General features: G+C 39.7%; 1 protein-coding gene across 2 annotated transcripts in view; it reads right to left on the bottom strand.

The window, feature by feature from the left end:
- PRKD1 (protein kinase D1) overlaps positions 1-14,542 on the bottom strand; it is a 313,480-nt gene that overhangs the window by 71,616 nt on the left and 227,322 nt on the right. For both annotated transcript variants that reach the window (XM_034768761.1, XM_034768762.1), the window contains exons 3-4: positions 7,730-7,861; positions 2,580-2,740 (exon numbers count right to left, since the gene is read on the bottom strand). In XM_034768761.1, the coding sequence (XP_034624652.1) occupies positions 2,580-2,740; positions 7,730-7,861 (293 nt within the window). The remainder of the gene's footprint in view (positions 1-2,579; positions 2,741-7,729; positions 7,862-14,542) is intronic.

Here is a 14,542-nt window from a genome sequence, read left to right as displayed (position 1 = left end):
AGGTCACTTTTGAGAATTTGGCCCTAAATGAGGAGCATTTTCTTCATGGAAATTTTTACCTCTGGAAGAAAAGGAAAATTAGCAAGTTACCTATTTAATTTCTCAAGGTTTAAGCATTTGACCTGCTACTTGTTAAAGGTTTTTATTTTATCCATCTATATGTCATTCTGAAGCATAATTTGGTAGGAAAATGATAGCATTGTATGAGTTAATGATCTGTAAAGAAAAGAAATGTTACTAATATATATGCACTGCCACTCATTATGAACACCACTATATTTCTTCATATTGAAATCCAGAGTAACAATCTGGATTTTTTTAAAATAATTTTTTTTAAATGGCATTTAATAAAGGTGTTTAAATAATTCAAGGAACATGTGTCCAACAAGCAGACAGGCAGGCCTTTAGTCACAGAATTAGATGTCTAACAAACTGAAACTTTCAACAGAGCTGTACAACTAACAGAGCATTTATATAGAGCGGCCTGGACCAAAGCCCAGAACACCCCTAAACTTTAGAAAAGTGTATCAATAGGATTGTTCAGCATTTTACAGCAAAGACTATCTATTTAATGTTCCAGAAAGGTGCTTTAATGACAGTTCTGAAAGCCGAAGTCCACTATGCTCAGAACACATACAATAATGGCAGCCTTGAGACCCTCAACTAAGAAACCCAATTACTATATGTAGGCCACACCAACCAGACATTAGATGATCATCTGAATCATTACTTAACTGGGCTGGATACAGACAAATGGCCTAAATGAAAAAGGTTCCATATTCTGTCACCAATCCTCTGACACATCCTGCCTCCCAAAATTATTTGTAACAATTATTTTTTAGGAACAGCAAATTCTCAAGATGTAATCATGCATCAAGTGAAGTAAAAAATAATGTCCTGCCCTTTCTATACATGGCATTCAAAATTCAGCCTAGGGTTACATAATAATTAAATATTAATGTTTATTTATTTTTCCTGAGAAGCATCTTATGCTTTTTAATCCAATGTGTCTTTTTTGGCAGTATTAAGTCCTGCAGCAATTTTAAGCTGTTTAAAATGTACATAAAGTGGCAGTCCCCCCCCACCCCACTTTTAACAACAGTTCTGGAAACAATCTAAAATAGTGTCACATTGCCTCTGAATTCTATTTTTATCAATATTGTAATGACATTAATAAGTGTGCATTTCTAAAATAAACCTTGAAAAGCACAATCTGCAACTTCTTTTGTTCTAAATATTTTAAGTAGGGTTTTATTTAAAAAAAGTATGTATTCATAATGTGCACCTGAATTTCTAAGTAGGTTAATGATAATAAATGGCATCTGTAGATAATTGGGGTTCATGGATGGTGTTGCATATAACACTAGGCCTATGTCATTTGAATAACTCTCTTGTCATATGTCAGGTTCAATAAGTGTAACATTTTAATTGGAAAGAAAACAAGACAATGATTATTCTCATATGCTTATAAATTCTTTCCTCTTTTTTGAATTAAAATGTTTTTAAACTTTTATTTACTATTAGGTTCATTTCTGTGTGCACAGTGCAGCTTTTTTAGCTATTAAAATATATTAATTATGGCAATGTGTATACTATTTAGGTATCCCTCTCCATGACAAAAAATATATAGTAACCTAACTTATTCTAGTCATTAACTTTTTGTTCTTAAATGAAATACATAAATACACGTATTTTATTTTAGTGAAGCTAGTTATCACCTTTATACTAAGTGCTTGTTTACAAAGCATGTGACAAAGCAGCGTGATTAGTAAAGCACTCTAATTCTCCCATGTAGACCCTGCTGGCACATTAATGTTAACGTGAATGAGAGTGTGCCAGCAGGAGCTATATGGGACAGTTAGAGTGCAGCATATTAGAGTCCTTGATAAATCACACCCCAGTAATTTGCTGGTGCCGTGTAGACAAGCCCTAAAATTTCTTCCTAATACTCTTTTCTAAAACAAGATGCACATATAAACATCACTAAATACAAAAGGATTATTTGCAGAGTAAACTATTCCGAATATTAGTTAAAGTGCTGTAGGAATCATTGTGGTTCATGCACTACACAGATGAAAAATGTCTGAACACACACAAAACCAAGAGCAGAAGTTATTCAGATATTTAATGAGCCCCCCATTTCAAGTGTTCTCCTGAGGCCATTTTTCACTGTACCACAAATCAATACATATGCAGTTTGACATGAAAGATTTTTTTTCAATTATGGAGTAAACATATTTGTCATATCAATTCTAATTTATATGGGCCAATTCTACAATCAGTTGGGACTACTCATCTACGAAGGGGTGACATCACCAGACCCTCAAATACCATAATCCTTCAAAAATGGATTGTTTACTGTATTAGGGTTATGATGGAAGCAGAGCTTGACAAATATGCATTCATATGCTGAGACCGTGTCCTTCCTGTTGTGTTAAGGTGCTCTTTTTCACAACAAAGTGTGGTAAATTTACATACCCTTCTCTCGCTGTGTCTAGTAGGAAGAACAAATCCCAAAATGTTGAATTTCATTTTTTTTTGCAACAGTCTATTATTTTAATAATTAGATAATTGCATACCAGAAGGGCCTCATCTGGGGTGGTAGGTGAGAGTTCTGCAGATACTGTCCGAATAGTGTTGAGTCCCGTTAAGGAAACATTTGAGAGTCGTCTTTTACGTACACCACTGCAGTTGTTAGGGATTTTAAATGCACATCTCTTATGGTAGTTCAGACCACATCCTGAAAAGGAAAACATGAAACCTTCCTATTAAAGATTATTTCAGAATAAAGTAGAAATGTATTTTTATATTGAACAAAAATGGCACCCTAATTTTCTCTGAAGCTATTGTTATTCAGCATTGCTATTTAGCTTTAAGTTTTGCTAGTTTAAAAAGTTGTTAAGGCAAATCTCAATGGTCTATATATAATTCAATAAACTTCCAAAAGTTACCACCATGACCAAACCTCAGTCTTAGTCCCTCATTTGAAAGAATCTATGAGTGGAAGGCACTATAGTGGCTGTACACTCAGTACATGGGAGGTAGGAAAAAAAGATTTAATTTCACATCAGTCATTAGCAACATTCCAACAGGAGCTCAGTACAGATGCGCTGGCTAAAGTGAGAATCGTCACAGCAAATATCTATACTCTGATCTCTTACCAATATTGCTCAAGAGCAACTTTAATGAAGTCAATAGAGTTACACTGGTATAAAATCAGATAAAAGAATTAGGCCCAGGGTGTAAGAAATTTACATGATAGAAAGGCCTTTCCTCAGATATAGATTAGACATGGACAACCTTCTGTGACACCTCCTGGGGGTACAGAATGAGGCTTCCACCTGCCTTTAGTGTGAGAAAGCCTTGCCTGTACCTGTCGTGGGTCAGCTTCCTGACTCCACGGGCAACACAAGCACTCCCCGCTTAGCCTACGGAGGCTCTGCTGGCCCTACGCAGGTTAGCGATAGGTATACTCCAAACCCCGAGTCCTCCAAGCATCCTTCTAGAGTGCCCAGCCACTACTCCACTGGATACTCTCAGCATTCAAAGGTTTACTGCTCACAAAGGAACAGTACACTCCAGCTTACTACATACACCTCAGATCACAGCTGCACTTAACACACGGTCCTTAGATAAGTTTATAGCGCAAATGATTAAACTTTTATTTAACTAAGTATAGAAATTTGAGAGCTGGTAAGTAGAAATATTGGAAACAAATTGTTACATACAAAATAAAATCATAACACTCATTCTATAGCCTAGACTTAACTAACGAGTTACTGTCATGTCTTATAGCTCACCCAAAATCCTTCATATTACAGGCAGGCTTGGCTGGGATCTTCTGTTCAAGAGACAAGCTAAATTGTCAGCTTTCCTCCTCAGTGGAAAAGATTCAGGATGTCTTCCTGTATCCTCAATTATACCGCCACAACCATTATCTTTATTCATAAGCAGGACACCTCCCTGCTTGTTGTTGTTTTCCTGTGTGCCTCTTTCTTGGCAATTTTACAATCTCTTGATTAGCATATGGCTCAGACTGTAGCTAGGCCTCCATTGTGAAGCGGACAACACTCAATACATACATTACCAGTCAGAGAGAGATAAAAGTATCTCTTCCTTCCTATCTGACAGGAGCTGATCTGCCTAACTAATATACCTAAGAACATAATTTTCAGCACAGATACATAATTCCTTAGACATTATCCATACATACATTTTGCAATGCATATGATGACCAATGGACTCTTGGCTCTTGGTAGAGATCTCACATGCCACCTTTTGGTACACTTAATATGCATACATCTGACCTTGGGGATGCCTGTAAAACTCTATGCACCCTTTCCCACCAAAAGGTTCTTGGGTCACACCCTCCTCTGTGCCTAAATTCTGGATTTGATAGTATGACAAGACCTCATGAGGAAGAGAGCCTAGCCTGGCATTGTGAGGGGAGGAGAGTTTGCAATTGGAGACAGCAGTACCAGATTATGGCTAAATAAAGACGGGGGAAAGTGTACGCTGACAAAAAGTGTTTCATGTTCTTTGTTGATTTGTATCCAATTCAATCCCAATGAACCCAGTGGCATTCCCGAGGATGCCAGTCAATATAAGATTTTGGACCCACGGGATTTTAAAAAGTTATTATTACTTACAAACAACTAATATCAAACACTAAGGCTATGTCTACACTACAAATTACTTTGGTATAATTCACGTTCAAGGGTGTGAATAATCCACACCCCTGAGTGACATAAGTTATACCAACCTAAGTGCCATTGTAGATGGTGCTATGTCCGTGAGAGAGCTTCTCCCGCCAGCATAGCTACCGCCTCTTATGGAGGCAGGAGTTATTAAGCCAACAGGAAAGCTCTCTCTCATCGGCTTACAGCATCTTCACCAAATGTTCTGCAGTTGTGCCTCTGTAAATTATGTAGTGTAAACACAGCCTGTAACTAAACACATAAAGGTGAACATCAATAGTAGTAATCTAGTTATCCTTGCACTTCAAACAGTACAATATTTTGAAGCCAACAGTATTACTATTTGTCTATGGATGACATGGGGTATACATTTTTCCCCTTTAAAGAAGCCTGGATATCTTGAAGAGTAAGGATTGCAAATGTACCCATAAAATAGCTGGACTTTCCAAAGCAGCAGACATTCAGAAAGTTTACTGTGTTGTCTCAAGAAAGGTTCCCTAGATTCAGAAAAACGAGGAGTCCAGTGGCACCTTAAAGACTAACAGATTTATTTGGGCATAAGCTTTTGGGGGTAAAAAACACTCTTCTTCAGATGCACTTCTTCTTCCATGCTTCTGAAGAAGTGGGTTTTTTACCCATGAAAGTTTGTGTCCAAATAAATCTGTTAGTCTTTAAGGTACCACCAGACTCCTCGTTTTTGTGCAGACAGACTAACACGGCTACTCCTCTGATACTAGATTCAGTCATTCAACTACAATTTGTTCATTTATTCTAGGCCCGGAGGAGAAAGATCATCATCACTATCCTTGTTACGTTAGTCATACTAAGCATCTTGTTTTGAATTCCCACAATATTTTTATTCCATTATTAGCTTTACTCCAGGAATTGCTACATTTATTTTCATGTTGTCCTTTTTCTGTCATCTCAATTTATCAATGAGTTAGGTCAGACAACCATACAAAATTACTCTTTATTTAAACACAATATCTTTTTTAAAAGGGAAGAGAATAGATCCCATTTCTCCAGCAGAATAATGGCTTATGCCTCTTGAACTCCTCCGCCTAAATAATCTACTCTGGTCTGTGGCAAATTGCCGGCACTACTATGATGGGTCTCGTGTTTTCTCTTCTTGGGGGGGAGGGAGGGGTTAGGGTGCCGTTTCTTGCCCCTGAACTGGGATATTAACTGCCCCACTAGTGTCCTAGAGGAGGGGAGTGGAGAGGGAGGGACCTGGGCCCGCCCTCTACTCCAGGACCCAGCCCAGGGCCCGAAGGATAGTGGTAAACCACTTGAACTAGCGGTTCCTTCCCCTGGGATACTTCCCTCTCCTGCCCTTCAGCTTGTGGGGGCTTCCTGCCCTCCCTCTGCACAAGCCAGGTTTCCCTTTACCTTGGGTCTTTGTCTTCTTAGCCCTCCGCAGCACTTCTCCAAACTTCCCTCTGCTTCCCTCCAAACTGCTCTCTGCTCCAACACCAATCCACTGTTTCTACTCCTTCAAACTGTTCTCTGCTCCAACACCAATCCTCTCTGCTCCAACTCCTTCCCCTGTCTGATTGAAGCAGGGTTTTTTTATCAGGTGACAGACTTCAGGTGCTCTAACTGGCTTCAGGTGCTCTAATTAATCTATAGCAAACTTTCTTCCCTCTACAGGAAATATGGCTCTCTTCTAACCCTCTCCTGCTGCTCTCTGGCCATACTGTATCACAGGTCATTATAAGCATTTAAATGCTTATATATAAGCAATTCAGAGGGGAGTGGGATTAACCAGTAAGGACTCTGTTCAGCAATGAATACATTTCTAGGCAAATTCACACGCCTTTCTGATTTTCTGCCAGTGTATCCATCCCAACAACACCCCAAGTACAAATCATAAGACTCCAATAAGCCTAATGGCTTTGCATCATTACTTAATGTTAGGGAAGATAATGGAGACTCCAATAACAATTTTTAAAAAAGATTCAGGGCCAAAAACTGGACAAGAAAATGAGAAAAACAAATTTATTTTTCATTTATCAAAAAATTCTCCTTGATGGCTGGAGTAACCCTGGTCAGTGTAGCCCCTGCTGAAAACAATGAGCCATGCCTCTCAATCTGCCTAGGTTCAAATATGCAGTGTGCACCAAATACCGAAAATGAAGAAAACAAACAAAAAAAATTCATAGAGGAAAATTAACATGTGGGATCCACTTTTTAGTGCAAAAAATTCTGGCTATAATCTCAGATATTCTTCATTTTTTATGTAAATAATATTCAATAGCAAAAAGGGAATGAACACCAAATTAATGTGGAATATAGGGAACTTTGAGACCACATTATGTGATTGTCCCTTGAAATGAATGCCATCCAATAGGTATGCAATGAGTTTTGTGCTTTTTTTTCATACACACACAACTCCTAGTAATTTTAACTGAGGGTGCATTTACATATTGACTAGCGAAATAGTAGTGGATTTACTTGACATAGTAGTATAGGAGATAGCACAAACCATGAAAATATTTACCTTCAAATCTTTAATCTGGGAATATTTAAGTAAGGAAGCATTCTCTGTCACATGGCAAATACAAAATCAGAATTTCTGTTTGCTTATCAAAAGCCTTGTCTATATAAAAAAGTTGCATTGTTATTGCTTATACCACCATAATTAAACCAATTTAAATAAACCAACTGAGTGTTCACACTGTTTTACTTGCACCAGTACAGCCCATATTGAATTAGAAACCATGGGTGAAATCCTGGATCCATGAAAATCAAACTCCCATTGACTTCAGTGAAGTCAGGATTTTATTCCATATATCTACCCAGCACTGTGCTGCATTGATTGTACTGCTTTGCTGTCTCAATAAGTACTCTGAAGTACCTTGGATTGGCTCCAGGCTTACTATATTCTGACCAGTTTCCACAATGCATTATGGGATGCCCCTTGGAGACCAGAAGAATAGTTCTGGTGCCCACACTATTTTGAGATACTGTCAAGCACAGAAGTGGCATGCTCGACTCACTGAGATTGGAAAGCAAATGCTAATGTAACTTACCTTCACACTTAAGTCCCTGACGCACAAGACCCCACAGCATTTCTCCACAGTGGTCACAGAAGGCTGGTGCTCGGTATGAATGAACAAACAGAGCATGGGGACGAATCTGAAAGTCTTCAAATGTGGCAGAAGCTGTAAAAACAAAAACATATCAAAGATAAAGCTAATTAATACCATAACTAATCTGTGTCATTACATGATATTTTATTGTAATAGATAATTTGATATTTTTTTCAGATATGATTGAAATATAATCATTGTTATCTTGAGTTTCTCTCTTGTGGTCATTATTGTATATGGAATTATTCTTTATTCATGCAGAATTTAATTTATAGAAAGAGAAGTATGGATTCGCAATTGCTTGTAAATATCCCAAGGATAAAATGCTAGTAACTATCAGCCATACTAAAATGAATGTTAGAAAAATTTAAAAGTGTGCTTCCAAGTATATTTGCCAGTCCTTCAGATATACACTAAAGTTGCAGCAAACCTTTATACTTTCGTTTCCAACTTTTTTACTGCTTAGAATAATACTGATCTCTTACCAGAGCTATCATATTCACAACTATTAAAACTTGTGTATTTATGAAATGTTTGTTCGTAATAGCTATTGAACTCATGTCCAAGCCTGTCATTTACATTATTTTAAAATCCTTCATTTTTATAGTATATCATAATGTATTTACCGAGGATTTTTTTTTTATTTTTAAATTGTTTTTAATATTGTCATCAAAATTTAAAGGTGTGATTATTTGCCATTTTTTCATAATGGTTGTATGAGGTAGTTGCTACATTCATCCAGATTTATTAAGAGTCTCTCTGAGGCAATGTGGTAAACAATATAATCTAGAATGAGTATTATCTGTTTTCTAGCAAAGACAAAGAATGATCAGTGCATTAAACCTTTGCCATAAATTAGCAAAGGATTCAACCAAATTTCAAGAAATTTTTCTAAGCACTATTTTATAAGATTGCATCATTATGTGAAGACAGACACAAGCTAAGATACGTTGCATGGGAGCATTGTAGCCGCAAGTCATTATCAAACACGGAAAATGGAAGTGGATCAAGAAGGGCCACTGATGCAGACCATTTCTTAACAGGAAGCATATTACCATTTGCCCAGTCGAATGCTAAAAAAAACAAAAAGAGTTACTAACCTTTCCATAACTGTTGTTCTTCGAGACGTGTTGCATGTGTCCATTCCAATGTAGGTATGTGCGTGCCCTGCTCAGTGCTGATACGTCTGTCACAAGGGACAGCGATGGATGGGGCCATGAGAACGGAATGCCCATGCAAACCACCAGCGGGTCCAGCCACCAACCAAGGGAGATGAGAACCGGGGGGAGGAACCATGAGGATCGTGTTCAGATGATGGGGTTTTGGTGAATACACCAAAGCTAGCCATGCCTGGAGAGGTCTGAGTTGAAGTTTCGCATACTGAACTACATAAGTACATGAGGTCATTTAACCCAAGAGCCTCAGGCAACTCCGTGTCATTATAATCAGGAATTACTTGAGGTGCTCTATAAGCATCATGATTGCCTGAATCTGCCCTTCTGGGAGAAAGGCTCTGGTTTGGTCAGAGTTGAGCACCACTTCAATGAACTCTATCCTCTGTACCAGGGAAAGGGTAGATTTCTTCTTATTCATTAGTAGGCCTAGGTCCCAGAAGGTTGACTGGATGAGATGTATGCTGGACTCCACCTGAGCCCTAATCCAGCCTCTGACCAGCCAGTCATCAAGGTAAGGGTAAACTTTAACCCCTTGCCTCCTTAGGAAGACCACTACGACCACCATGCACTTTGTAAACATGCATGGTGCTGCCGATAACTGTTGAGCTGCCACAGGTCCAGGATAGATCTGAAACCTCCCTTGGCTTTCAGGATTAGAAAATAATGGGAGTAGAACCCTCAACTCCTTAAATTCTGTGAAACCTCTTCCAAGGCTCTGCACCTCTTGAGCTTAGGGTGACCAGATGTCCCGAATTTATAGGGACAATACCAATTTTTGGGTCTTTTTCATAAGAAAAAGGCTCTTATATTACCCCCCACCCCCGTCCCAATTTTTCACACTTGCTGTCTGGTCACCCTACCTGGGCTAGAAGTTACTCATGAGAAGGGTTCCTGAAGAGAGACAGGGAGGGGGATGGGGTGGATAGAAGAGAATTGAATTGGAGGGTATATCCCACTTCTATTGTGCTTAGTACCCAAGGGTCTGTAATAATACAGGACCATGACCGAAGGAAGTGGAACAAGTGGTCCGCAAACAAAGTGCAGGTTGGATCCAAAGTCTCTGTGGCTGGTACGCTGTCCCCATGAGTCCCATCAAAAGACCTGCTTAGAGTGCCTGGAATGTCTTGGGGAAGCAGCCATTGATGACGAGAGGACTGGGGTGGAGGTCTCTGCCTGAAGTCTCTGCTCCTCTTCCTCTGTGAGCCCTTCTGGGACAGTGGAGGAAAGAACCAGAAGGAAGGCTGGGGTGTATAAGATCAGGGACTTCAGAGTAGCCCTGGAATCCTAGAGGCCATGGAGCTTAGAGTCCATCTGCTCTGAAAAGTGCCCTTAAAGAGAAGATCCTGGAGAGTCTGTTGGACCTCCTGTGGGAGGCCTGAGGATTGGAGCCAGGAACTTCTATGCATAACCACTGCGGAGGCCATGAACCTGGTTGCTGAATCCACAGCTTCCAGGATCCCTTGTAGGGAAGCCCTTGCTACAGACTTCCCCTCCTCCACCAAAGAGGAGAACTTGTGTCTGGCCTCTTGGGGCATCAAGTCCTTAAACTTTAACAAGGAGTCCCAAATATTAAAGTCATAACCTGCTTGTTAGTTCGCAAAAGTGAGCTGCAAACCCCCAGTTGAGTAGTCCTTCCTCCCAAACAGGTCTAGCTTCTTAGAGTCTTTTTCCTTAGGGGTCACCCGTGGTAACCCCTGTCACTCTCACTCATTGGCAGCTGAGACTACCAAGGATACTGGGAGAGGATGAGTATGTAAAAATTCATATCCCTTAGTCAGGACAAAGTTCTTCTTTTTGGCCCTTTTGGCTGTGGGAGTAGGGATGCTGGGGTTTGCCATAGGGCTTTCATTGGGTCCCTGATGGCCTTGTTGAGGGGAAGGGCCACTCTTGACAGGCCCACTGTGGCCAAGAGGTCCAACAAAGAGTGGGAGGAGTCCTTAACCTCCTCCCTCTGGATGCCCAGGTTTTGGACAACTCTCTTAAGAAGAGCCTTATTGTTGTCATGAGATCGTGCAATGTCAGCTCCTGCCACAGGTCTCATCAGGAGAAGAGGAGGAGGAATCCTGCACCAGCAGGGAGTACTGATCTTTGCCTTCAGCACCGGCTGGGTCACATGGTGTTGGCTCCTGGTAGTCAGTACCAGTCCGGTACTGGAGCCTGGATCAGGCTCTGCTCGAAGAGGCGGCAATACTCTTCCCTCAGAGGCCACCGAGTAGGAGCATCTCGATCGAGAACCCTGTGTAGGGAGAAACGCCAATGGGTTCCAGAAGGGCCACTGTACAGGCACCTGCTATTGTCTGATGATGAGGAATCTCTGTCTGGAGAACAGAGAGGAGCAGTTCCCACTTGTGCCAGTGACCAGTGCCAAGGCAGGGAAGACCAGGACTGGGCCATCATGACCAGCTCCCCCTTAGACAGTACTGAGGGTCTCGGTACCGAGCTATAGCCAGTATTCACATGTTCTTTTCTGCCCGCTGACATCGACACTATTGGCTCTTGTACCACTGGCAATGCCAGCACCGACAGCAGGAGCAGGTCTCTAACTGCAGCAAAAGTCTCCAGCGTGGATGGTACCGCCAAAGTGCTGGAACTGTGCTGACCCTCCAGTGCTGACACATTGATCCGTGCCAGGCTCAGTGGCACCTCCAATGTGGCTGGAGTGAATGGCACTGCCTGAGTTGCTGGAGCCACAGAATGGCCCTGTGCAGGTTGCGCTCTGCTGCAGTCTCCAAGTCTGGCCATTCTAGGAGTTGGGGAACATCTTCTTCTGTTTCTTCCTCAGCACCGGAGATGGTGAACGGTGCCAAGGTTCTCAGATGGTGAAAGGAGTGCAAGCCCTCGGCACCAGTACCAAAGGAAACTCTGTTAAAACAGAGAAAGTCTAACAACTACAAAAGAAAAGTTAGCTAACTATGACTAAAACTATACACAATAAAGTAGGCAACAAAGTCCGCTGAAGAAGATTTGTAAGAACAAGGACAGAGAAGTTCCAACAACTGTCCTGGATAGCAAGAAAGAACTGAGGGAGCATGGAAACAGCAATGCACTTTACGCCATTGCTATGGACGTGCGGCACCAGCAGGCACCAGAGCCAATCTGATGGATATCACTGAGGGAAAAATTTCTGACGGAGCGCACACACACACACACACACACACACACACACCCCTAAATTGGAATGGAGATGTGCAATCACTCAAAAATAGGAAGTTTCACAGAAAGATCAAAAATTTACCTGCACTCGTAATTTCAAATCCTCTTGGGAAAGGTGCAACAATTCCAACTGTTGGAACAGCTACGATAGTTAGAATAATCATTTTGGGATTGGCTTAAACTATAGAATAGGCAGCTACAGTATATAAAGACATTTTGGTTCCAGATCATCAGCGTTCAGATGTTTAATTTGAATCAAAGATTTCTTTGGCCTCATTATAAGAGTGGGAGTGAAACTAACAATCTGAAGGATTGGGAAGAGGCTGTAAAGAGTACTACAGAGAGATGAGCCAGGGCCTTAGCAAAGACGTTATATCCCTGGAGGTGTGAACAAAATGGTGTATTTATATTTTAATCATACAATTAAAGCTACAAAAATGTCTTTTAAAGCTGCATGTGAGTGCTGACCACAGCACTAATCTGTGAATAATTTAATTGATCAGATATTGCATTCATAAATACTATGGGTATGGGCATTACATAAAACAGATAGATAAGATATGACAGACCTTAAAGCCTGTTTAATACAGGACTTAAACATATGCTTAAATCAACCCTGGTTCAGAACAGCACTTAAGCATGTGCTTAAATTCCATGGATGTGAACAGGATTGAGCACATGCTTAGATACTGTCCTGAATAGGAATATTTTCAGGAACTGGGGCCTAAATAATATATCACACGATGTCACGCTAATTTTTGATGGTTCAATCCAAATAAAGTCTTGAGACCCAATCCCTGCTGGGCCCATTCCTGTTCCTTTCACATTAATGGAGAGAGGATTGAAATACCAATCAAGGGGAGGTTTTACACTAGTTATAGAGCTGATTATAATAAAGGCCAGCTGCAATGAAGTCAGTTCTGTCTCTGTTTGAGGTTGCACCACTCAGGAAAAACATTTCTAAGAATTTCTACAGAGAAACAGTGTTAGTTCTGTCTAATCACACCAGTTTTTAGATTTGGGAATTTGTATCACAGATCTTCATCATATCAAATCAAAAATGGGATCAAATGACTCACTATTATGGAATTAAACAAATCCTTTTTTCCACTTTACTCAACCCCAAACCCTAGAAATGTATTCCAGTCAAAAAACCTTTATCAATGGCGTGTCATTTGTTTTGTAGGGAGTTTCTAATTTCAGATTTACCTAATAGACTATGTAAAAAACGATTTAATATTCCAGGTGCAATAATTCCATCCTTCCTATAGTCAGTCCAATAGGTTAGGACATCCTGATTCATAATTAAAATAGTTTTGAATGATTTAACATGGGCTGCAGATAAACAATATACATTTATTCAGATGCATTTCAGCTAACCAAGGTTTAAATCACCTAAGAAAAACAACTGCGGGGAGTTATTGCTCTAGGGTTTTTCAAAATAAAGTGGTCAATTCCATTGTTAAGTCAATGTTGGCCTTGGGCTATCCATAAACAAAAATAATCAAAATAAATTTTACATTATTTAGCAGGCTCCTTCAAGAGTTTACTTTGGCTTGGAGTCAACATGAATTGGCATCTACACATCCAAAGTAAGAAACTGATCCTGAGATACATTCCATGCTGGCAACTCCATAGACTTTAGTGTGAGTTATACACTGTGGGATCAAGCCCTGAGACTTCAAAATGTATTTAAAATGTAACATTTTTCACTTTTTTTGGACCTATTGTACACAGTACAAACATAGGCACTAATACTTAAATTCTTAATTTTATAATGTAGTCATATTTTAGAAATAGACACACTGCATACTTTAGGTTCTAAATTCAACTATTTTAGGGAAACAAATTTTGTGTTAATAGGAATAATCTTTAAATGTTTGTATTGCCTGAAACTTTCAGTTAAATCTGTGCCTGGTTTGATGGCCAGTGAGATATTACATTGGTCAAAGTAAATTTGCCTTTTGTGTCATCAGCCAGAATAAATAAGTAAATCAAAACTATTTTATATTGTCTATTGGGTTTGGACCTTAAACTATTACATAATCTAGCTGTCATATTCCAGTGGTTATTTCTCTAAATGTGGTATAGGCAGTTGGAAATGCAACAGCATTGTTGTTAACATATTAATAATCAAATTATTTATTACATGGAGAATTATGAATACCAAAATTAACTTAGACTCCAGTTCAGCAAAGCATTTAAGCATGTGCTAAAGTCCATCCCTATTCATCAAAATACATAAGCTCATGCTTAATTTAAAGTCCAACTGAAATCAATGGGACTTGAGCATGTATCTAAAGTTAAACACATGCTTAAGTGCTTTGTTGAGCAGGGATGGACTGCTAAATTGCGGGGCTTAGTGAGAAATTATTGTCTAGGCTCATTTGTGAATGATATTTTAGACAACAGATACAATGCAGAA

The sequence above is a fragment of the Trachemys scripta genome, chromosome 4 (genome assembly GCF_013100865.1).
Source record: "Trachemys scripta elegans isolate TJP31775 chromosome 4, CAS_Tse_1.0, whole genome shotgun sequence".
In the NCBI taxonomy this organism is placed as follows: Eukaryota; Metazoa; Chordata; order Testudines; family Emydidae; genus Trachemys; species Trachemys scripta.
Note: the sequence above shows the minus strand (reverse complement) of the source record. Positions and strands in the feature narration are given on the sequence as shown.